General features: G+C 52.4%; 1 protein-coding gene across 4 annotated transcripts in view; it reads right to left on the minus strand.

Moving 5' to 3' along the window:
- The window catches only part of HIP1 (huntingtin interacting protein 1), a 44278-nt gene that overhangs the window by 17333 nt on the left and 4643 nt on the right, over positions 1 to 22302 (minus strand). The window contains exon 1 of one of the 4 annotated variants that reach the window (XM_053995632.1): positions 5278 to 5375. The exons of the other annotated variants lie outside the window; for them this stretch is intronic. Coding sequence (XP_053851607.1) covers positions 5278 to 5295 — 18 coding nt within the window. The 5' untranslated portion in view covers positions 5296 to 5375. Of the gene's footprint in view, positions 1 to 5277; positions 5376 to 22302 lie in introns of those variants that run through there. 4 annotated transcript variants of the gene reach the window in all.

A 22302-nucleotide genomic window follows, 5' to 3' on the forward strand; every position in this document is an offset into this window, starting at 1 on the left:
CCCAAATTGCCGTATCAGTGTCTCTGGCAGCGCCCACATCAGCAAACTGGCGGAGCACAGAGCACCAGCAGGAGACCAAGTCTAGAATTGTCACCTCTGGGGGACAAGCGGGGTCAGGGAGGGTGATTTGGCTGCAAAATTGGGTCAGAGCAGAGGGAAATTTGGGGCTGCCTGGACAGCAAGCCCAGACCCCTTCCGCACAGAGGGTCTTTTACCCTTACTCAGAGATGCCGCTCCCCACCACCATCCCACACCTGCAGCTGATGGAATTTTAATTTAATTATGAGCTTCCAACCTATGAGGGCGACTTCTGACCCACCAGGACACATTTGGGCAGCACTGCTGGCCCCGTGCCAGTTTAATGAACAGGGCAGGGGACATCGGGGACATGGGGCAGCCCCACACCCCACCCTACTGCTGGGACAGGAAACCCTGGAGTTTCCTCTTGTGCAACAGGCCAGGCAGGAAGCGAGACGAGAGTCCAGAGGGGTCTATTGCACAAGGAGAGGTGTGAGGGTGACACTGCCATCCGGTCAGCCCTGAAGAGCCACAGGGCCAGGATTGAGCTCACTGGAGCAGGACCTGGGGCAGGGCTGCACACGGGGCTCTGCCAGGCTGGGAAGGACATTGGGGCTGGGAAAGATGCAAGGGAATGCTGCAAGCACTGTTAACTTTCCAAGGGCCACTTGAGCAGGGTGAGGAAACCCGACCAACTTGTGCATGGAAAGGCACAGGCCATTTGGGAGAGGAGCAGTCTGGGGATCTCTATCCCTGAACAATGACATCTTTCCAATAGTTTTTTCCTGCCTCTGCAACATCAAGGAGATTCCCAGAAACATGTGGAAGGTCTACTGCCTGACAGGCCACCATGTGGCTTGACAGGTTGCCATAGCTTTGTCCCTTGGGAATTCCCAACCCCTGATCCAGCCCAGACCTTCTCACATGGAGATCCCACACCAGGGCAGAGCCATCAACAGCTCCGCACTGGGGTGACCCATGGACCAGGTCTCATGTCACCTCTCCGGGCATGTGTCTGCAGGCTCCAGACAGAGAAAGCCAAAACTGCATGGAGGAAGAGGGTCAGGATGACAGAGGCTTTCTGAGCCCTGACACACACTTCCCTCTGCCACACACACCTTCACTCCCCACCAGTTCTCCCCAGATCACTCTCTGAATGCAAAGTTTCCCATTTGGAGGCAAAGAGCCAAGCTTGGCTCAGGAGCAGCACAACGCCTTCCTGCTTCTTTCATTTCCAGAAGGAAACGAGTGTTGATTAAAGAATCCAGAGCTACTGCAAATTATTTGGACAAACTGAGTAAGTCACAGTGCAAATCCTCTTAGTAATGCTCCCTCATTTCTCCTTAATTCCTTTCTATAAATGGAGAGCTGGAATGGAGCATACCTCTGGAAAACTGCTCACAAGCCCTGCAGACGCAGGAGCTTCAGAGAAGGGAGCGAGCAGGAAGACTTGACTACAACAAGCCTGGAAGAAAAATCCATGGGCTTAATTAAAATGCAAATCCCAGTAAAGCAAAGCTTGGCTCAGGCTCTGGAGGGTGTGTAGAACATGGGCGGCAGGCGAACTCTTCCAAGGGCACATCTTAAGCTGCACCAAGGCAAATACAGGTTGGATATTAGGAAAAAGTTTTGTTTGGAAAGAGTGATAAAGTACTGGAATGTCTTGCCCAGAGAGGTGGTGGAGTCACCATCCCTGGGTGTGTTTAACAAAGCTTGGATGTGGCACTGGGTGCCAGGGTTTAGTTGAGGTGTTGGGGCTGGGTTGGATTCGATGATCTTGAAGGTCTCTTCCAACCCAGTGATTCTGTGAATTCTTTGAATCTCTTTAAAACATCACCCACCTTCAGCAGCTAATGTCAAAATCCCAGCCTCTAGGGGCTCAAGGAATGGTTTTGTCCAGCAAAATCCTGGAACAAAGCCAGCTGGGTAACACCTGGGGTAGTCAATGCTCCACTGAGGACTGGTGAGAGCTCCTGGGGACACAGGTGCTGGGCACCTGTGGCCTGCCAGCAGCAGCAGGAGCAGGAAACAAGCCTGGCTTTGTGCCTACCAGCAGCTGGAGGGAAAAGGAGGCAGGAAGGCAGGAAAGCAATGCTGGCAGGCCTGGCTGGTCACATGGGATGTAAAACCCAGGGATATATTTCTACGTATTGGACAGGGGGATGCTCAACCTGCCTTTCCGCTCAGTCCTATAGGCTTCTTGGGCGCAGGGAGTCAGGAGATGTGAAAAATACCTTCCCACCACTTAATCCAGGCTATTTGGCTGCATCTGATGCTGAATCCATGAGTTTGTAAAGCAAGTGCTCCTCTCCTGGCTGGCTACATCCCGGAGCTGCTCTGGGGATGAAGCTCCTTGTCCAGGCTGTGTGAGCATATCCCAGAAGATGCTGCTGCTCTTCTTACCTCCTGCTCCTTCGAGATGAGAATAGTTCCCAAAATGACACAAGTCTCAGATTTCCCACTGCTTGGGCCATAAAAACAACCATTTTCCTTAAACAAACAACATATTCCAGTGACAGAGATCCCAAAACCTCACTGCATCCACTGGGGTCACTCCCAGTGGTGGTGGCTTCAGATGTCCCTCTCCAGGAGGAGATGCTGATGCCACCAGCACAGATGACAGCAGGAGGAGAACCCAGATGACAGCAGGAGGAAGTGTTCAGAGATAGCCCTGAACCCCAAGTGATACCAGTGCAGGTGTTTGGGGTCACCTTGTCCCATAGCCTGCACATGGAACATCCCGAAACAGAGTCACCGGGAAGATGGCAATAAACTTCGTGAGTCACACTGGAATCCAATGGCATCACCATGATGCTCTTTTTGGCAGAGACCTTGCTCTGGCATTGCTGCCTCCAGGTCTGCTTTCCTGAGGCCAGGAGAATGATGACTTCACATTGACACCACCACCGGCCCCTCCGGCACTCAGCAATGACCGATAGAGGATTGTTATGGAGCTCTTTCAGCACAGCTGGGGTTTCCTGGGAAAAAACACCTAGGCCAGGAAATGGAGTGGTGGTGTGAGTTTCAGAGGTCTCTGACCACAAGAAGACATGTGAGGCTGGAAGCTGACACCCAATTTCCAGCATGCCTTTGCCTTGAGAGCTGTAGTACTGCCATCCCAGTAGCAAAACCAAAATAAAGTTGTAGGATGTCCATTATGTCCATTTGGAGTGTGCCTGGACAGCCCACTCCACCAGCTCCCAGCTCCTCCTGAGGGAAGCAGAGGTTGGGATCCATAGGAGGATGCACCCGTGAGCTATGTGTGCAAGGACTTGACCCACCGTTGGCTCTTCCAGAGCCTCCAGTGAAAATTCCAAGTTCCACACCATCAGGAGAGATGGGGTAGGATGAGACAGTGTGATCCAATTGCTCCTCCACCTTCAAGGCAAAGGAAAGACGGAAGACAACCAGCTAACCATTCTGTGGTGGATCCCAAGGGCTCCAGTGAGACACTCAATGCCAGCAGGGGAGAGCTGGAATGATCACAGGGAGAGTTTGGCTCCCAGAAACGAGAGTTTACTGCAGTGATCACATCACAAGGAACCAGTACGTGGAGTGCTGGGCAACTGGCTTCCTCCAGCCATAAAAGACTTAAGCAGGTTAATTACTTGGACAAGGAATTTTAAAATCCAGTTTAAGGAATGTGGACTTTTCCAATACACAGATAAACCTTAGAGGAAAAAATTATGGTAAGAAGACATTTTGGGGAGAAGTTGGCAAAAAGCAGGCTACAAAATCCAGACCTCACACGGACCAGCTGGGGAAGCTGTAAAGTTCAGAGCCCAGGCTGCTGCTGCCTGGCACTTCCAACTCCAGAGCACAACCAGAGCCCATCACAGGGGGCTGTAGCTGAGGAGAGGCAGAAATCCAGCGGGATACACATCCCTCCATTAAAACATGCACATCTGCTCATTACTCTTCTCACTTAACTACTGCTCAGGGCAGTCAATCCGTGCCCAGCTGGCTCGGCTGTGGCCAGAGCCTTTCCCATGAGCTGCCCCAATAGCCAGGCTTTTAATTTTAAGTGGGGACTTTATGCAAGGATAATCTCTTCCAGCAGTGGTAATTTCTGTCTGGGGAGGGAGTGTGGCCGTGTCTGACAAGGTCAGCAGTCCAGGAAGGTCTACCACCACCTTCAAACATTCCTGAAACATTCCCAGTCATGCTGACCAGAGTCTTCTGCTTCCAGCAGATGCAAATATTTAGGCATTTTTTGGAACAGGAAGAGATAAAGGAATGAGGATGAAGGATTTGGGGAGCAGATGCAAGGAGCTCATCCAGATGTGCATTTCTATGATCAACTGCCACCCAGGACCCACCTTTCTTGGGAAGCATCACCCCAGCAGGAACACGGCAGCTCTTACTGTCCTAGCAGGATATTCTGAAATTAAGCTCAGATCTAGTGTAAGTGGAAATTGTTCCTTGCAATGCTCCTGGCAACTCCCAGGAGCAGGATGGGGCATCCCTCTCCCGTTATCCCCCCAGGATGTCTGGATCTTGCAATGGTGCCAAGAGCAGCCATGACCACGTGGGCTTAATGCTGCATCTGAGGGACATGCTGGAGCACCGGGGAAAGCCAAATCCCTGTTCCCAGGTGAGCAGCGCAGGAGTGAACATGCTCCCTGTAGGAACAGTCCCTAAAAACCCACTTCTCACCCCAAATTTGTTTTAATTCCTTCTACCTGGGCGAGGGGCAGTCCCCATGGGCCGGAGGAGCTGTGACAGCAGCACTGGGCAGGGGGACACAGGTGCCCTGAGATACAGGTATGTGGGGACACAGGTGCTCGTGGGGACATGGCAACACGGCTGCATGGGGAGTGCTCGTGGGGACACAGATGCAAGGGAAAACGAGTGCTCGTGGGGACAAGGATGCATGGGGACACGAGTGCTCGTGGGGACACGGATGCATAGGGACACCAACGCTCGTGGGGACACGGATGTTCGTGGCACGGCCTGAATCCGGCCGAGCCGGGGACTGGGGAAGACGACTCACACGGGCGTGTAGGAGTGAACCCGCCCCGGCCGCAGCCGCACGGGGAGCTCCGCATCACCACGGAGACGAGCCCCCCGCACCCGCCGGCGGGTCCCGCTGCCACACGAATCATCCCCGCTCCCCGCGATGTTCCTCCGGGAACCGCCGGTGTCGAGGGTAACGAACTTCCCCGGGAAGGAGTTTGCCTGGATGTGAACCCTGATTCCAGCAACGAGCCCGGGAGGGCCGCGAGGGTCCCCGGGGGATGGCCGCGGCCGCGCACTTACCATCTTGCCCAGGTCCATGGCGGGGGCTCGGGGCGCCGGGCGCGGGCTCAGCGCGGAGCGGCGGCGGCACCCATGGCGGCGGCCCCGCGGGGCGGCGGCGCTGGAAGGTTCTGCCGGGCAGCGGCGGCGGAGCGGGGCGGGCGGGGGCGAGGGGGGCGCTCCTGCGAAGGGCGGCACGGCCGAGGCGGTAGGAGCGGCCCCGGCGCTCGGCCAGAATAACAAAGGAGTCCTCGGGGGGCGGGCGGTTCTGCGGGACGCCCCCCGGGCGTGCCGCCCCCCGCGCCCGCCCAGCCCCGCCGCTCCCGCGTCGGGGCAGCGGCAGAGCGTAGGAGAGGATGGCCGGAGGGTTCGGGGGTAGGGAGCTTCGCATCCCTCGGCGCAGTCGCCCCAGCCCCGCTGCCCTGCTACTAGATGCCCGCTTTATTCCCTGCACGACCCCCACCCGAACTCCTGCCCCATTCCTTGTACCTCCTGCACCCTCCTGCTCCGTCCCCTGCCCCACTGCCTGACCCTCTACTCCACTGCCAGACCCCTCTCCTACTCCCTGTCAGACTCCCTACCCCTTTGTCTGCCCCCTCATCCATTCCCTGTCAGCCCCTTGCTCCATCCCCTGCCCCACATCCTGCCCCATCTCTGTGCCTGGGGGGTGAAACTACACCAGTGGGTCTGTCTGGGACCTGCACAGAGTTCCCTTGCTCCAGAGCCTACTCGGCTGCTAGCATCTTGCTTCCAACAACAAAAGCAATTAAACCAGTGTAGTAACAAGCCCCTGGCTCGGGTCGGTCCCGGGGCAGGCAGGAATGGCTCATTGACCACCATGACCACCCCACCGAGGGACAGGAAAGCATCCGGGCAGGAGGACTTTGGTATTTTCCAGCTCCTCCTTGTACTCAAGGAATATTTTATGATGGGAAGGCACAAAAGAAACCCAAACCATTCTTCTATCACTCAGTGAATCTCCTAAAAGCAACCCCAAAGTACTGCCAGGGCCCTTGGCTTGCTGGCAGAGGAGATGCTTCAGGACCTGAAGAACCAAGTGCTGCTGTGGGGCCAGCCCAGCCAACACACTAATCCAACACACTAATCCCTCGGGATTACTGCAGTCTAGTCACGGCTCAGCCACTTACTCTGGGATGGTGACTTGGCCTCTCTTAATGAGATAACAGGATCCCACATCCCCAAGGGGACAGAGCACTGCCACTCCTGCACTCTCCCAACACCCAGCTCCACAGTCACCCAGTTCATCTCACCTTTGGGGAAGCTTTTAGGGCCAAGTCCAGGTCGTGTTTTCCTCAGGTGGTTCTTAAAATCCCAGGGATGGACAGAGGGATGGAGAGCTGCTCGGCAGCACTGCTTGTCTTGGAGCACACGGCTCACAGATTTTTTGCTGGACTAAATGTGTTTTGCTAGAGCAGATGTTTTCAAGCAGCAGCCAAATTCCTTTGGGAGCAGAGTCTGGATGCTGCTCTGAGCCTGGGAGTGAGCACAGATCAATGCTCTGCAATCAGGGCAGGCACCTGCCCCTACTGGGGGTACCTGCTCCTGTCACAGGTGCCATAATGGGGCCAGGTTTTGTGCCCTCCCCCCAGTGAAGCCCCACAGCGAGTGACTCCCAGCTGTGTTCTCAACATGAAAAGTGAGAGCTTGGATCCTTGCTGTGCAGCCCACCCCCCCGCACAGTGTTCCCCCCAGCTTAAAGGGATCCTGGAATTAATTGATTCCCCCTTAGCAGGGTTTAGCATTGCTCAGAACTCAGTCCCATGACCGCTGCTGCCTGCTGCCCCAGGATATCCTGGAGGTGCAGTCCAGAATTTCCAGGACACCATCTCCAGAGTCACCAAGAAGCCAAGCCACAGCTCCCAGAGGCCACAGTGCTGCAATTAGCACTTGGTCATCAAGTATTAATGGGTCATTTGCATGAAGAGACCTTAAGACAGGTATGCAAAGAACACAGCCAAAACCAAAGAGGATCTGGACTAAACCCAGTCCCTCCCACATTCACAGGATGGATGGGACTTTCTCTACAATGCCACCTGCATAGAAAATAACCTCTAAAATAATAAGCAGGATACATCACATTTTTCATAGTTACTGGTGACATGCTGTAATGCTACTGGAACCTGCTTGCAGCCATGCCAGACTGCTCCCCCCCCCCCACAGGCTTTGTGCTCCCAGCATCCCTACTCAATCCCCCAAATTAAAATCTGCTAATCATCATTAACCTTATTTTTCCAAATCAAGCTTTCAGACCAGCTCCCCCCTGAACAAAGTGCTCAGCTGAGGGGCAAGGTATCTAGGGTCTCCTGTACAGCCAGGACATCCAAGTATTTGAGGCCATGGCTGCAGTGTAGTTCCTCATGGCTGAGCTGCTCCAGCTAGCGAAGTCCAGAGTTTGGACACCACCAGGAAGCACTTGGGGTGAAGGCAGAGAGCTCCAAATCCATCTGGCTTCACAGCATGGGGGGAGCTTCAGCCAGAGGGCAAAAATCAGAGCCAAGGCAGCTTGAGGAGAAAATCTGGAAATTAACTTAAAAGCAATTTTGGGAGGGTCCTCAGAGCAAAGGGAAACCCCACTTCCAGAGAAGCCAGGAAAGCTGGAAGCACCGAGCAGGAATGACAGCACCCAACCAATCCAGGGCTCAAGAAAGGCTGATGCAGCCTATGGGGATAAATCCCACCACTTCAGGGATCCACTGAGGTGGAAGGAAAGGGAGTTCCTTGCTGTAGTTTATGCACCACTGTGAGGATACAAGGGTGAAGAGGCATTCCTAGCCACAGGGTGCTCTTGGGTTATTCCCAGGTGGTCTCATGAAGAGCAGGGGATACACAGAGTATCCCAGTCAGATGTGCAAACCCAGGCTTCATCCCAGGCTCCAGCAAACCTCTCCAGGGCTGCATCCTATCTGAACAATTCGGGATGCACTTGCAGAGGCCCTAGCAAGCCTCTCCAGGTGGGATGGAGGGAATTAGGAGGGATGTACTGATGGGGCTGCTGCATCAACTGCAGGGCATCACAGGCACTGCCTCCACTGGGGTAGGAAGGAGCCTTTCCCACAGGGAATAGGGAAGGCAAAGTGAGGGCTGCTTCCCTGGAGAACCAGGGAGGAGGCACCTCCTTGCTTCACCCTGTCCTCTGAGGGCCTTCATTCATCATCCTCTGGTCTGATCTGGAGAGGTGCAAATCCCTCCTCTCCCCCTGGCTGTACTGAATCTACTTGGGTGCTTCATTCCAAGTCCCTTTTCTCCACCCTGGAAGCACCCTCCACCCTCCTGCGGCTCTGTGACTCTCCTGCCAGCTTCCAGGATGGGATGTGTGGTCTGGATCACGATGGATGAAAAAAGAAGAGATATTCAACATCTTCCCCCACCTGCTGGAGGCTCTGCAAGCAGCTTTTAAACTCTATTTCAGCAATCATCTCTCATTAAAATGATGGGAATTGGGTAAAATGTCTCAGCAAGTGTGGCCTTTTGTCATTGCAGCCTAGAGAGGCTCCTCAGAATGCTCCCTAAGGCTTTGGCTTTTATTGCTTTTTACATCTCTGATTTCTTTTGAAGCAAATCTCTGCCTCATCTGCTCAGGATGAGAGTGGGAAGCATGGGCCAAGCTGCTCCAGGGAGCATTTATGTGCCTCTCAAAGGTCTCCTTCCCTCTTTTTTCCTCTCCTTCTGTTCATTTTACCAAGTCTAAAAATACTCCACTAAAAACCCTCTTCCTCTGCAGCCGCCTCCCTCCTGGATGACTAATAATATCTGTTGCTCCTTCTTGATCTCTCTGTATTTCCCAAGTCTTCCCCAAGGGAAGGAACCAAATCAGGGCTGTGTTCTCAACCAACTCCTTGGATTCAGACTCCTAAATTAATTTTCCTCGGAGAGTGATATTTTTTCCCAGCTCCTCCAGTGTAGCAGCAGTTTAAACCCACCTCCCCAGCTCACAATAAACTAATCCTGCTCCATGGCTTTCGCCTGCCCAATGCTGCTGAAGCATTGTTCTGACATGGGAGCTCCAGGATCCTGGCATTTGCAGGGCTCTAGGGAGACCAGCAGGTTCACTGGGAAAACCACCAAGCACTTGGAAAACTATTGTCTGTTCTTTTCAGGTTTCAGTTCTTTCCAGCAGCTTTCCAGCCCTGGAGCACTCCCTTGGGGAATATGCTGTGGATGCTGCGTTAGGCTGGGTTTGGTGTCTGGTCCTTGGAGCTGGATGACCAGCACTGGCTGTGCAAGGAGCTTGCATTTTAGGAGCAGGGGGTGAATGCTGGGCACTGGGGGTGTTTGGTATAGTGGGACTTAGTGGAGAAAAAAGCCATTGCCACTAATGTGGTGACAGCAAGGTGAGTTTTTCCTCTGAGTGGGATGTTAGAACACTGTAACAGGGATTGGCTTTCCTGCACTGCTCCATGTGTTTCCAAAACAGAGCCAAGACCTGCACCAGGCACGCTTCCCACTGCCAGCACCACATCATGGATTAGTCAGGATACAGGGATGGAACAGTACTGGCAGGAGCTGGAGGTGTGATCAGTTTCTCTTGTCTCAGATACTGTAGTGCAGCCAAATCCCTCAGGGCTCAGCCCACTGTGATTTTCCAAAGAGATCCATCAATGAACAGCCTTTGGAAAACCCTCATGCTGACACTGCTGATGTAAAAATGTCCCCAAATGGTCACAGTCCGGGTGAGCCAGCTACTTCCAGCCCCAACCCTGTACTGCATGGAGGCAGATTTAAAGGGTGTTTGGCTGCTCCAACACTTCTGGAAATCCCCCTTGCCAGCTAATGCCCAAATACCTTTGCAAATCTTTATTTAGGAAAAAATATCTGCTTGGGAGCAGTGCTTAAAAGCTCAAGGTCATTTTCAAATCCTTGTAATGCCGCAGTTTCCTGGACATGTGAAAGTGAGAGGAAAAAGCAGATCAGGCTGAAGCAGGCACAGGGCCAGGCTGGTGGCTGTGCCCAGGGCTGTGCATGGAGTGCCAGGGGTTATTTCATCACCAAGCTCCCCCAGCTGCTCACCACGACTGGACCAGCATGGAAAGCAGGGAGGAGAGCCGCCCTTCCACATCACCCCAGGCAGGAGATCCAGAAGGGCTCCCAGGGCCCATGGACAGAGAGGTGTGGGTGAAGCTGCTGCTAGCCCGGCAGGGAGCTGAGCTCCATTATCCCTCCTGCCTTTACAGGAAGCCACTTGGTTGAGCTGTCAATATAGAGATTTTCTTTAATTAAAAAAAAAAAAAAAAAAAGCGCCGGGTTCATGGTGCCATTATCGATCATTTGATATTTTTAGCTCTCTGTTCAATCCATCCTTGTTGGTGTTACAGCAGTCACACAGCCTCTGGAACACAGCTCAGTGGGGCCGCTACAAGTTAAGCAGGAGCTCAGAGAGCAGCAATACAATGCCAACGGGATTAAAAATGCAAGAGGGAAAGAGAGAGGTGGGATAAGCAACATCCTCCCCCCTTGCTGCTTCCAGCTCCTGCCAATGTTGCAAGGAGACAGGTAGATAGACCACCCCATCTAAACCAGAGGCAGATGAAACTCCTGTTTCCTACCTGGTGTGGAGGGCTGGGAACCCATAGAAAGGTTGAGACTGAGCTGAGTGGTGCTATCAATGGGCTGGAGGGAAGGGAGGGCATCCAGAGGGAGCTAGACGGGCTGGAGCAGTGGGTCCATGGGAGCCTCATGAGATTCAGTCAGGCCAAGGCCAAGATCATGGACCTGAGCCAGGGCAATCCCTGTGCCAGCACAGACTAGGGAGGTCTGTGGGGACCCCAGAGGTCTGTGAGGATAAACACCCTCAGCATCCCTCTCTGCCCACGGGGCCATTTACTCCCACCAATGGCCCCCAACGTTGTCCTCTTGTGTCTACTTGCAGGCCTTCCATATCCTGGATCCACTGATTCCATTTCTCATCACTGCAGATTCCATAGTGACTCAGCATATTCTACCATCACTGATTTCACAAATGGATGGATGGATGGATGGATGGATGGATGGATGGATGGATGGATGGATGGAGACGACCCTGTAGAGGACTGGGGGATTGTGGTGGGTGACAAATGGGACATGATCTAGCCATGTGTGCTGACAGCCCAAAAAGCCAAGTGTCTTCTGAGACCCTCCCTGGGCCTGCACCTCTGGGGTCCCAGCACAGGACAATGATGATAAACTGAACAAGGGTGGGGTCAGGTTAGAGATGGGGGAGAAATGTTCGACCATGAGGGAGGTAAAGGGCTGGCACAGGTGAATCATGGCAGTGGCATGTAAACCTGCACACTTAAGCTCTATGTGATGACTTTCTCATCATTGCAGATGTCTCCTGGGTCCCCTGCAGCCCCATCTTTACATGCAGTTTATCTGGGAACCCTCCTAGAAACCCCAGGCTGGCTCTTCCTTTGCATACACACATTGCTCTGCTGTGGTGTCACTCCCTTCTCACCTCACGCTGACACCACTGAGATGAGCCAATGCCCAGAAGAAGGAAGCAGTGTCAGCAAAGAAGACAGCTGCAGTGGGAACTGGCTCATCCTGCCATGTCTGACCCTCACAGCTCCTTGGGCTCACAGGGACTGGAGGTCCAATGTCACCCACCACCTTGCAAGCCCCAAAGTTTACAGGTGTCAATGCCCCCAGCAGCTCTCCCCATCCATGGGGATGTTTACCCCCAGCCATGAGTCCACTGACTCCCCCATCAACAACCCCCAACTTTGTCCTCCTTTCTCTACTTCCTGCCCTTTCATACCTGGATAACTGTCACCAGTGACTCAGAAGATGGTTGATAAATCATAGAATCCCAGAAGGATTTGGGTTGGAAGGGACCTTAAAGCCCATTTCATTCCACCCCTGCCATGGGCAGGGACACTTTCCACTATCCCAGGCTGCTCCAAGCTGCATCCAACCTGGTCTTGGGCACTTCCAGGGATGGGGCAGCCACAGCTTCTCTGGGCAACCACCCTTGCAAGGAAGAATTCCTCCCTAATACCTAATCCAAACCTATAATACCCAAGCCATTCCCCCTCTCTTTCAGTTTGAAGCCATAAAACACATCTGCCACTCATTTCCTTTTAAAGTTGTCAAGTTCTGCCCTGGAGACTTCATAAATGGAGAGCTGAGGCTTCACACGAAACACAGTGACAGAACACATTCAGCATCTGCCCTTGGGTGCCTTCCTCCCTCCCCCAAAGCATAGTGAGGCCCTTGTGAATTTTCAAACATTTGCCTTAGATGATCCTTCCATTGCCCCATCAGAGGAATCACTTTAATTATCTGCTTTTGCTTGCCCCTTGAATTGAGGCAGCAGAGCCTGGCAATGCAAAGTGTGGCACGCAGCTCAGTGCCCAGCCCATAACCACCTTCCAGTAGCTTCCCACACCTTCTCCTGAGCTTTATATCCACATGAACCCGGACAAGGGAGCAGGAGGCTGTGTGGATGCTCCAGTACAGGCACACAAACCTCAGCACCTCCCACAAGTCTTAAATGTGAGCAGTTTGTTACAGATGTGTAGCAAAGGAGGAACCAACTCGCTTGAAGTGAAACCACCGGATGCAATAGGTTGGGAAATGCCACAGCATGTGTTTTCCCTGCACCAGACCACGTCCTACAAGGTCAGCCCCTGGCCAGCCCCAGCCCCTGCCTGCAGCCCCCTCAGCAGTGCTGGGGTGGTGGGGGGGATGTGAGTGCTGTGCCTGCCTCTGGCTAATAGGCAGCAGTCAAGGTATTTATTGGAAATATGCAACATACTTCCAGCCTGGGGACAGTTTCCAGCCCTGAGCTTGTTCCTATTTAAGTGTTGTGTGGTTGCAGGGGGAGGTCGGAGAAGAGCAGGCAATGCTGGCTCACAGCAATGCTGCCTCCTCCTAGTGCTTCCACAGGTTTGGCTGCTTGCTTTGGCCCCAGAGGCCATTCCCAGGTCTCTCCCCCCCCCACCCAGCTACCGAGATCCCATCCAACTCCCCGTGTCCCAAACAGCTGCTTCCCAGAAAGGCTGTGGAGCCGTGCACTCTGTAGAGCTGCGGGTTTGCAGAGGGGCCAAGAGCTGATCTCCCTCCCAGCAGACCCAGCAGGATCGGGGTGCCTAATTCAGTCCAAGGGGAAAATGTTGGAGCAAATAGGTGTCCAAATGACAGCTAAAAATGACATGGTAAATTCCCTGCCTGGCATCCCCTCATATGCACCAGTGCCAGGATGAAACCCCATCCTGGGGTGAACCTTGAAGGCTGGAGCCCCTCTGCTCTGGAGCCAGGCTGGAATACCTCAGGGTGTTCACTTGGAGAAGAGAAGGCTCTAGGGAGACCTTAGAGCCCCTTCCTCTGCCTAAAGGGGCTCCAAGAGAGCTGGAGAAGGACTTTGGACAAGGGCTTGAAGTGACAGGACAAGGGGGAATGGCTTCCCACTAGCAGAGGGCAGGGATAGATGGGATATTGGGAAGAAACTCTTCCCTGTGAGCGTGGTGAGGCCCTGCCACTCATTGCCCAGAGAAGCTGTGGCTGCCCCATTCCTGGAAGTGTCCAAGGCCAGGCGGGGTAGAGCTTGGAGCAACCTGGTCTTGTGGAAGGTGTGCCTGCCCATGGCAAGAAGTGGAGTGAGATGGTCTTTAAGGTTCCTTTCAACCCAAACCATTCCAGGATTCTCTGCTATGCAAGTTCAAGCGTTCCTTGTGCTCTTTTAGGAGTCCCTGCTCCCACATCCAACACCTCTCCAGTGCCTGTGGCTGCTCCTGCACAGGGGATGCTCCCGCAACAGCCTCCTAACTTTGCCTGGCTGAGAGCACCCGGTAAGCTGCCTGCCCCCTGGGTGTCAGAAGGGCCTGGGAAGCCGGCAGGGCTGGAGCAGGGATCTCTGCTGCGACCAGGGTGGAGCCCAAGGTGGAAAAAACCCGGCACACAAAGGAAACTGTGTTTCATGGGTTATTGCTGCCTGTCTGAGATGACAGGAGGGAATAGCAGGCATGATTCCATGCAAAAGGCCGCAAAACCCCTTCCTGACATATAAATATTTTGTTTTCCTCATTTTCCTTGTGTGGAAATAAACACCACTGGCTGGAGCACTGCCAGCATACCCTTAGGCTCACGAAGCCCAAGGAGAAGGGTTGCACTGTCCTGCTCTGGCCAGCCCCAGCACCGAGGCTGGAGGGGCACTAAGAGCATGAAACCCAGCTCTGGGTGTGGAAAACATGCCTGTGCCTACTGGAAGCATTGGGAAAACCGATGGGAGGCACTTGGAAGAAGCACAGATGACAAGAAGCAGCGCCATCGGGAGCTTTTCTGGCAGGAGGGGATGCCCCCTGTGCTGGGAGCCACTGGTTCCCCATGGCATGGGGGGCATCCCCCATGTGTAATTCCACAGTGAAATGGGCTGGGCATGGATGGCTGTGGCCTGCCACTCTGTTCCCTGACTCCTCTGGCCCTATGAGCAGAATGATACATCTTCCACACAGTGATGAAGGCAGGAAGAGGGGTGCCTGAAGGGCTCTGCACCCCAGGGATGCCCCTCCTAGAGTTCATCAGGGCAGAGGGAAGGGCAGGCCCAGGATTTCCATGTTGTTCCAGGAAAGCAGGGGGTTTAATGTGGGAGGGAAATCTCTGCTTTTGAATGCAAATCAAAAGGATTTTGATTTGCACACACAATACCACTGACACTGGCAGAGGGGCATACGGGACACCCAAACATGAGGAATTGGCTCTGAGAGACACTAAACAGACCCAGTTTCCTTCTTTTCCAGCAATTCAGCAGCTGTCAGCCACTGCCAGGTCAGCCCAGCCCAGCTGGGCACCCTGGTCTGCATACCCCCACCCCACTCCCCTGCCCAGCCCTGGCACATCCTCCTGCTAGAGACATATTGCGCTGGAGGTGACAGGGTCGGGTGGAGTGACACAGGGACAAGGCTCCTGGGACACAAAAGCCACAGGAATCAGAGTAGCCTTGGAGAAGGTGATGGATGGCTAAGCCAGGCAGCAGCCCGAGGACCGTGGGAACTGCACCCAGTAGTGCAGTAGTTTCTTCTGTGGAGAAAATCCTTTGTGTTCCAATGATGTTCAGGGAATCAGGACTTTTTTTTTCCTTTTTCACATTTCTGGATAAATAAAGAAAAACGTGCAAGAAATCTGCTATATGATATTATCAGAAATAGCACAGAGAGCCCTGAGCACAGCTTAACCACCATGACCAGTTCCTCTGCTGTACCCTGGTGAAGCAGAGAAACAAATCCATGTGGGGACAATTGGTGGGAATTTCCAAATGCTGTTTCTTTCTGGAAGAGCATATTGAACCTAAACACAGAACCAGGAACATCTGGAGGGGAGAAGCAAACATTCAGGTCCTGAAACACCCAGACTGTGGGATCAGCTGGGGATTGCTGTGGAAGGAGCTGAGCACCATCCTTACCCTCCAGGGCTGGGAAAGATGGAAATACCCAGGGGAAGAAGGAGAAGACCTCAACCATGGCTACATACCCTGATCATAAGATGCTTGCTATTTCCCCAAGCAGAAATCACAGCACTTCCTGCTGCAGCTGGAAAGAATCTCTTGGAGTTGCTGGGAATGGGTACCCAAAATTTGCTTATTATTCAATGAAAGGGTGTGACTTCACCCCTCTGATAGGAATCCATAGTTCTTAGCATTCCCACCATGTGAAAAATTTATTTTTCCTGCTGATGGGAAGAGAAGTTGGATTGCAACTACTCCCAGAGTTAGTGAATGCCGCAGAAAAAGAGAGAAAAGGGTTAAAATGATAAAAGATCTAACAGGGACACAGGCTAATTGTAATTTCCATGTGATGGCTGATTAGAAGAAAGATTGGTTCAGATTTGACCCCAGATCTATTTTTCCCTGGCATATCCCATTCCCAGCTCACAGAGATGCTGGTGCACACACATGGCACTCTGGAGGCTGACAGACAAGGGGCAGAAGGGACCCAAAGTGGTTCTGTGCTAAAAAAACTCTCAGAGGGGAGACTGCAGCTAGGGTATGCCCCACAATGGTATCCAGGTATTAAGGGATTAATGGAAAAGTCTAGATGTGACACAGTTAATGATACCCTGCTCCTATGGGAGAGAGGAGCCGACCCCAGCATGCTGTGGATGCTGTGCCAGGAACAGCTCTGTCCACATGCCTCTGCCCCAGCATAGCACCACAACAAAAATCCCAGATAATAATGGGCTGGAAACCACAGGTTTTGTCCAACAATTTCTACTCTTTCCTTTCTCTGGTTTATTTGTGTCTTTGCTGCTGCCAAAGCTTTGCTTCCCTCCCTGTAGGCAGAAATTGCTGGATATTTAGTCTGAGCTCTTTGTCTGAGCTCTTTGCTCAGAAGCTTTGGCTGGTACCTGATTGCTCCTCCATCCCCCAGACACTACTAATTCCTCAGGAGTTCTCCTGCCAAACCAGCTGTATTGAGGGGTGAAATCTGTAGGTTAAAGAAAACACAGGCAGGGATGACAGACCCCATTTGCTGGGAAAATAATCCCGAGGGGGGCTCAGTGGTTGGTGTGAGGGCACTGGAAATAAGGCAAAGGAGAAAGAGGATCCAATGTGAATGGAAAAAATGTGGATGGTTCCCAGTTCTGTGCCTGTGGTAATGGAACTCTTCAAATTTGGACATGTCAGCTAAAAAAATAAAAATTCTGGAATGCAGGAGCAGAGAGCAGCCCTATTTCTAGCTGTGACTCCTCCCTGTGTGCTTGGCCTCCAAGACAACTCAGAAACTCAAGGCACTCTTCCCGAGCTATAAAAAGAGCTGGAGTGGGACTGAAAGAGCTAGGAAAACAAACAAGGGAGCAGTTTGCCCTTCTGTTGAGGACATGGGTAAAGCCAGGGAGAGGGTCTTGCTCAAGCCACCTTTTGAGGCGTCCCCAAGGAAGGAAAGTTGTGGGGCACAGCAGGAATTCCAGGCTGGATCCCACCCACCAAAATGTTGTCTGTGCCGTGTCCCAAGGCACCCCACCACCTCCCACCCCTCCTGTGTGAGAAGGTCTAGGACTGGCCCCATCCATCACCTCAACACAATTCTGGGGAGGATCAAAGGTACCATGGTGATCAGGACCAGAGCATGGAGTGTCCCCTGGGACCACAAGGTGGAAGGAACTTCACCAAAACGCATCTCCCCTTTCCCCAGGCTGCTGAAAGGGTTAACAGCCTCACCCAACACCTGCTCCATGAATCCCAGCAGGACAGGATGGACTGTGTGAGTTCCAGGTGACCATAAAATTCAGCAAACTCAGAATACTCACCTTTGCCCTCTCCAGACAAGTATTTACCTCTGCAGAAGCAGCCAAACCTTGCACACTGTTGGAACATTTCATTCCCATTAGTGAAGTGCACAAAACATTCCTGGCTGGAAAAACACCATCAGGTGTTTTGGGACTGGGAACAGCACCACCAGAAGAGATGAGTTCTTCAGTGGTTTCACTGACTTAGTGCAGAAGAAGCATCTCTTCTGGCACAGCCATTCCCAGCTTCTACACTGACTTCTTCAACACCCAGAAAGTCGAAGTCTTCCTCTGCCACTACTTCAGCATTCCCTTAAGACCTCAGAAGATCTCCTCACACCACTAATTGGTGCTGTGGGACTTTACTCCTGAGCAGCACCAAGGGTTGTAGAGCTGGACTGGGTAGTCCATATGGAGCAACCTAAAGTTGGCACACTTGGTAACCACGGTTCAGGATGAGAAGGACAACAGATGGGACAAGAGGGCACTGCCTCAAGCTAAACCAGGGGAGGTTCAGGTTGGACATCAGAAGGAATTTCTTCATGGAAAGCATTGTCCAGCATTGTAAAGAGAGGTGGTGGAGTCTCCATCCCTGGAGGTATCTAAGGAATGACTGGACATGGCATGCAGAGCTCTGGGCTGGGTGACAAAGTGGGAATCAGTCACAGGCTGGGCTCAATGACCTTGGAGGTGTTTCCCAATCCAAAGGATTCTGTGATGCCCATGGATCAGCAAGGTGAGGGCCAACACTGGTGTGACTCTTGCCAAGCCCATGTAGATGCCAGAGTGCTGATCCATGATTTATTCAGTGGGATGCAGAGGTTGCATTTAGTTCATTTAGAGGTGGGATGCAGAAGTTGTGGATGAACTGTGACTTCACCAGGATCATGCTGGGGATGTGAGGGTCGTATCTGGCTTGTGCTGAAGATGCCAATTGCTCTTTTCAGGAGTTAAACAGAGCCCTCCTGTGTCCAGGTGCCTGATCCTAGAGAAAGATGTCTCTGCCCATGGCAGGGGACTGGGACCAGATGATCTTTAAAGACCCTCCAGCCTAACCCCAATGTTTTAGAACAGTCTCTTAGCACATGGAGCTGCCTTTTGTAACTGCGGAATCTCAGTCCCTTCTTTGGTGGGACACTTCTCCAGCTTGCCAAGCCTCACACCAATGGAGAGCATGTCTTAAGGGTTGGTTGTGGCTGGTGTTGTGTGATGAGGATGGGATCAGCTCTGTATCTGCTGCAGAATCAGACCCTGGCCACAGCTTCCAACAACATCTTCAGACCAACACAGGGTGTCAGTTCCCACCATGGGCTGGGCTGGGAATGTCCATTGGCTTTGTCCTGGAGCCTGTGCCCTCCACAGTGCTCGGCACTCACTCACCGATCCCCTCCTGCCCCTTGGTTGTGCCGGTTTGGTGCTCCAACAAAAAGGTGCCTTTGTTCCCACCAGTGCAGAAAATACCAGTCCAGTGGCTGGGAACATTGTAGACTGAAGAATCAGGCAGCTCCTGAGTTGCTCTAGTCAGCTCATAGGGAGGTTGCCAGGCTGGTTTGATGGTTTGGCCATAAAAGTACTGTTCAAAGGGACCTGGGGTTGCCCCAATGTGCCATACTTGAGTCTTGACGTGAGGAAGATCCTTTGTTGCTTGGCAGTGGAGCAAACTAATAAAACCCTGCTGAGCTGTGGCTACTTTATTCCAAGACTTCCATAATTTTAGATGATATTTTTACCTAGTCTGACTGGTAGCCAGCTTTGTGTGATGACACTAAATCCCAGTTGAACACTATTAGCCTGTGCCCTTCCTGGGTGGGTGTTTAGTCCTGTTGTGCCAAGTGCTTGCCATGCAGGAATGAGGAAACTTCCATCAGAGAAAGGGATCTTTTGGGAGAAGTGGCTTCTTTTGCCAGGGCCAGGCCGGAGACTTGCTGCTTATTGTTACCATTTGTCTCTTTTATTGGAATAAAAGACAGATGTGAGCAGCTCAGCACTCTCAAGAGAGACTGTGGCATCGTGCTTTATTTGAATTAGTAGATGCTGGTTGGAAAATAGTTTTTTCCAGTGACCATGTTCACGTGGAAGTGAACAAGAATACAGGGTTTAGTAAGTGCAAACTGTGTTGCAAGGTGCTTGCACCAGAACCTCAGGGAAACCCAGGAATTGTCCCCTCTCCTCTTAAGAGCGCAGAAAACATGGGATGGCATCAGTGGGGAGATCTCAGCAGTCATTTAGGCCCAGTGGGCCTAAAAAGCACAAGGAAAGCTTGCACAGCACAGAATACTGGAGTGGTTTGGGTTGGAAAGGACCTTAAAGATCACCCAGTTCTACCCCCTACTATGGCACTAGTAGAAGTGCCACTAGAAGGAAGACCAGGGTGCTCCAAGCCCCATCCAACTTGGCCTCAGACGCTTCCAGGGATGGGGCAGACACAGCTTCTCTGGGCAACCTGTGCCAAGGCCTCACCACCCTCACAGCCAGGAATTCTTCCCAGCATCCCGTATCTATCCACTGTCAATCTGAAGCCATTTCCCCTTGTCCTGTCACTCCAGCCCCTTCTCTGAAGTCCCTCTCCAGCTTTCCTGGAGCCCCTTTAGGCACTATAGGGGCTCTAACGTCTCCCTAGAGTCTTCTTTTCTCAAGGTGAACACCCTCATCTGTCTCAGCCTGTCTCCAGAGCAGAGGGGCTCCAGGCCCAAGCACATCTTTGTGGCCTCCTCTGGACTCACTCGAACAGCTCGACTTCAATTCCTGGAATTGTCCAAAGCCAGGCTGGACAGGGCTTGGAGCAACCTGGTCTCTCCTCTTGGAGCACCATGGCAGGAAGTAAAACAAGCTAAACTTTAGAGGTGCCTTCCAACCCAATCCTCTTGGTGAGTCCATAATAAATTATTCAGTGTCTGTGTACGCCTTTGAGAGAATAATTCACCTTTCTACTGTGGACTGGGATCATTTACCCTGCCCTGTCATTAGCCCAGAGCAGCATACAATGTATAATTAGTCCAGCTGTGGGCTGGACTTGCACATCCGGGCTAAAACATTGGCTGTGCTGCCTATTTCTGCTGTCACTCGGGGAACAGGCTGTCCCCAGGAAGTTTTCTTACTTGGTGGCTGCAAAATAAATCAGCCAAGCTGGTGGCAGGCATGAGGGCCAAGATCCAGCCCTTCCTCCAGCCCTCATGCTGCTGTATGAGCCCTGGCTGCTGACCCTCTGTCCCAGGTCCAGAGGGTACAGAGCCAGCAGCGGGTGATGGGTGAGGATAGGAAGAGAATCCAGGTGCTGGGGCTTGTGCTGCAGTGCCATGTGCCAGACAGTGCTGGAGCAGGTGATGGGATGAGGCTGGGCACAGAATCCAGGTGCTGGAGCTCACTCTGCACTCTGTGCCGGACAGTGCTGGAGCAGGCGATGCTCATCCTGACTGCATGTCACGTACACGGGATGATGCAATGGGCTGCAATGGGCACCTTCTCCCCATCCTTGGATTCTCAGTCTTTCCGCCAAAATGGTCCCTCCTGTAGCTCCAGCCCCTGTCCAGAGGTTTTTTTCTTCTGGGAGAGCAAAGCTGGGATGAGTCACCCCCTCCTCATGACAGGTGCCCACATCCCACATGCCCTTCCTGACTGTTTTCGCTGGACTTGGGTCATGGCCAGGGGCAGCAGAGGAGACCACACTCAGTCCAGAGTCCTCTGATGGGGAATTTAGTGAGAACCCTGCTTTCCTGGCTGTTTCTCCTCAGCTCTGCAGATGGATGGAGTTAAACTGGATAAATTTCAGAGGGCAAGAACCCACCTGCACCCCTAGGACAGGACATCCTTGGTGGGGAAGTACATACTGAGTGAGAGGGAAAGGGGTTTTTGGGGCAGCAACATCCCCCAGCATCCCTGTCTTCCCACTCAGCCTCTGGTCTAATTCAGGGCAAGGTTCCCCCTTGCCTCTTGGTGGTCCAAAACTATCATGTTTTCCCAGCTACAGAAGCTCCTGGACTTGGTGGCAGTACTTTCAGCACCAAATCTATTCACCCTCCTGAGGCTTAGCTGCTTCTGGAGTCCATTCCATTCTGGAGTCCTCATTAAAAAACTCAGATATTTCTGCATCTAAAATAGGTGTTTCTATATCTAAAAAAACCTCCTAAACCCCTCCATCCCTGCGTGCACTAACGAGAAAAGCAGCCCCATATCTGGTACCGGCAAACGATTTTCATTCCCTGGGGATGGAAATAAGTTTCTAAGAGGGACTCTCTGAAAAGAGATGACTCATTACCTCACTGCTGAAGCTTGCATTCAATCCCCAGCACCTCTAGTTCCTAGTAAAAGCCAGGAGACCAAAAGCATGGGGGTTCACACAGCACCAAACCCAGGAGCTCCTTTTCCTGGAGATGAAAGGGCCATGAATTAATCCCCTGTACCAACTACTCCCCCAGGATGGGCTCAGCTGCCGTCAGCCCTCGCTCCCCACAGCCAGGAGCTATTTTTTCCTGTTCTTGCTAGTGTCAATATGTTTCTTTAAATATCTTTGTTCAGAGAGGCTGTATATATATAGCCCCACTCTGGTGCTTAGAAAGGAGCCTCATTTCCTGTGTAAGAACTGAATGTCTTGGCAAAGCTGCTGGTGGCTGCAGCATCTGAACCACAAAAAATGGTTTTTTTTCAGTAGTAAATGGTATTTCCTTTGCAACTGTGAGTTGGACTGAGCTGGGTCTGATCTGAAATCAGCTGGGTTGCTGTGTCTGGAAGACACAGGACCATATTCCAACTTATAAAAATTATGGGAGAAAAGGATTAATTGCATTAATGGGGCTGTGATGGTGGCCCAGAAGTGACACAGTCCATTGT

The sequence above is a fragment of the Vidua macroura genome, chromosome 20, assembly GCF_024509145.1.
Source record: "Vidua macroura isolate BioBank_ID:100142 chromosome 20, ASM2450914v1, whole genome shotgun sequence".
NCBI lineage: Eukaryota > Metazoa > Chordata > Aves > Passeriformes > Viduidae > Vidua > Vidua macroura.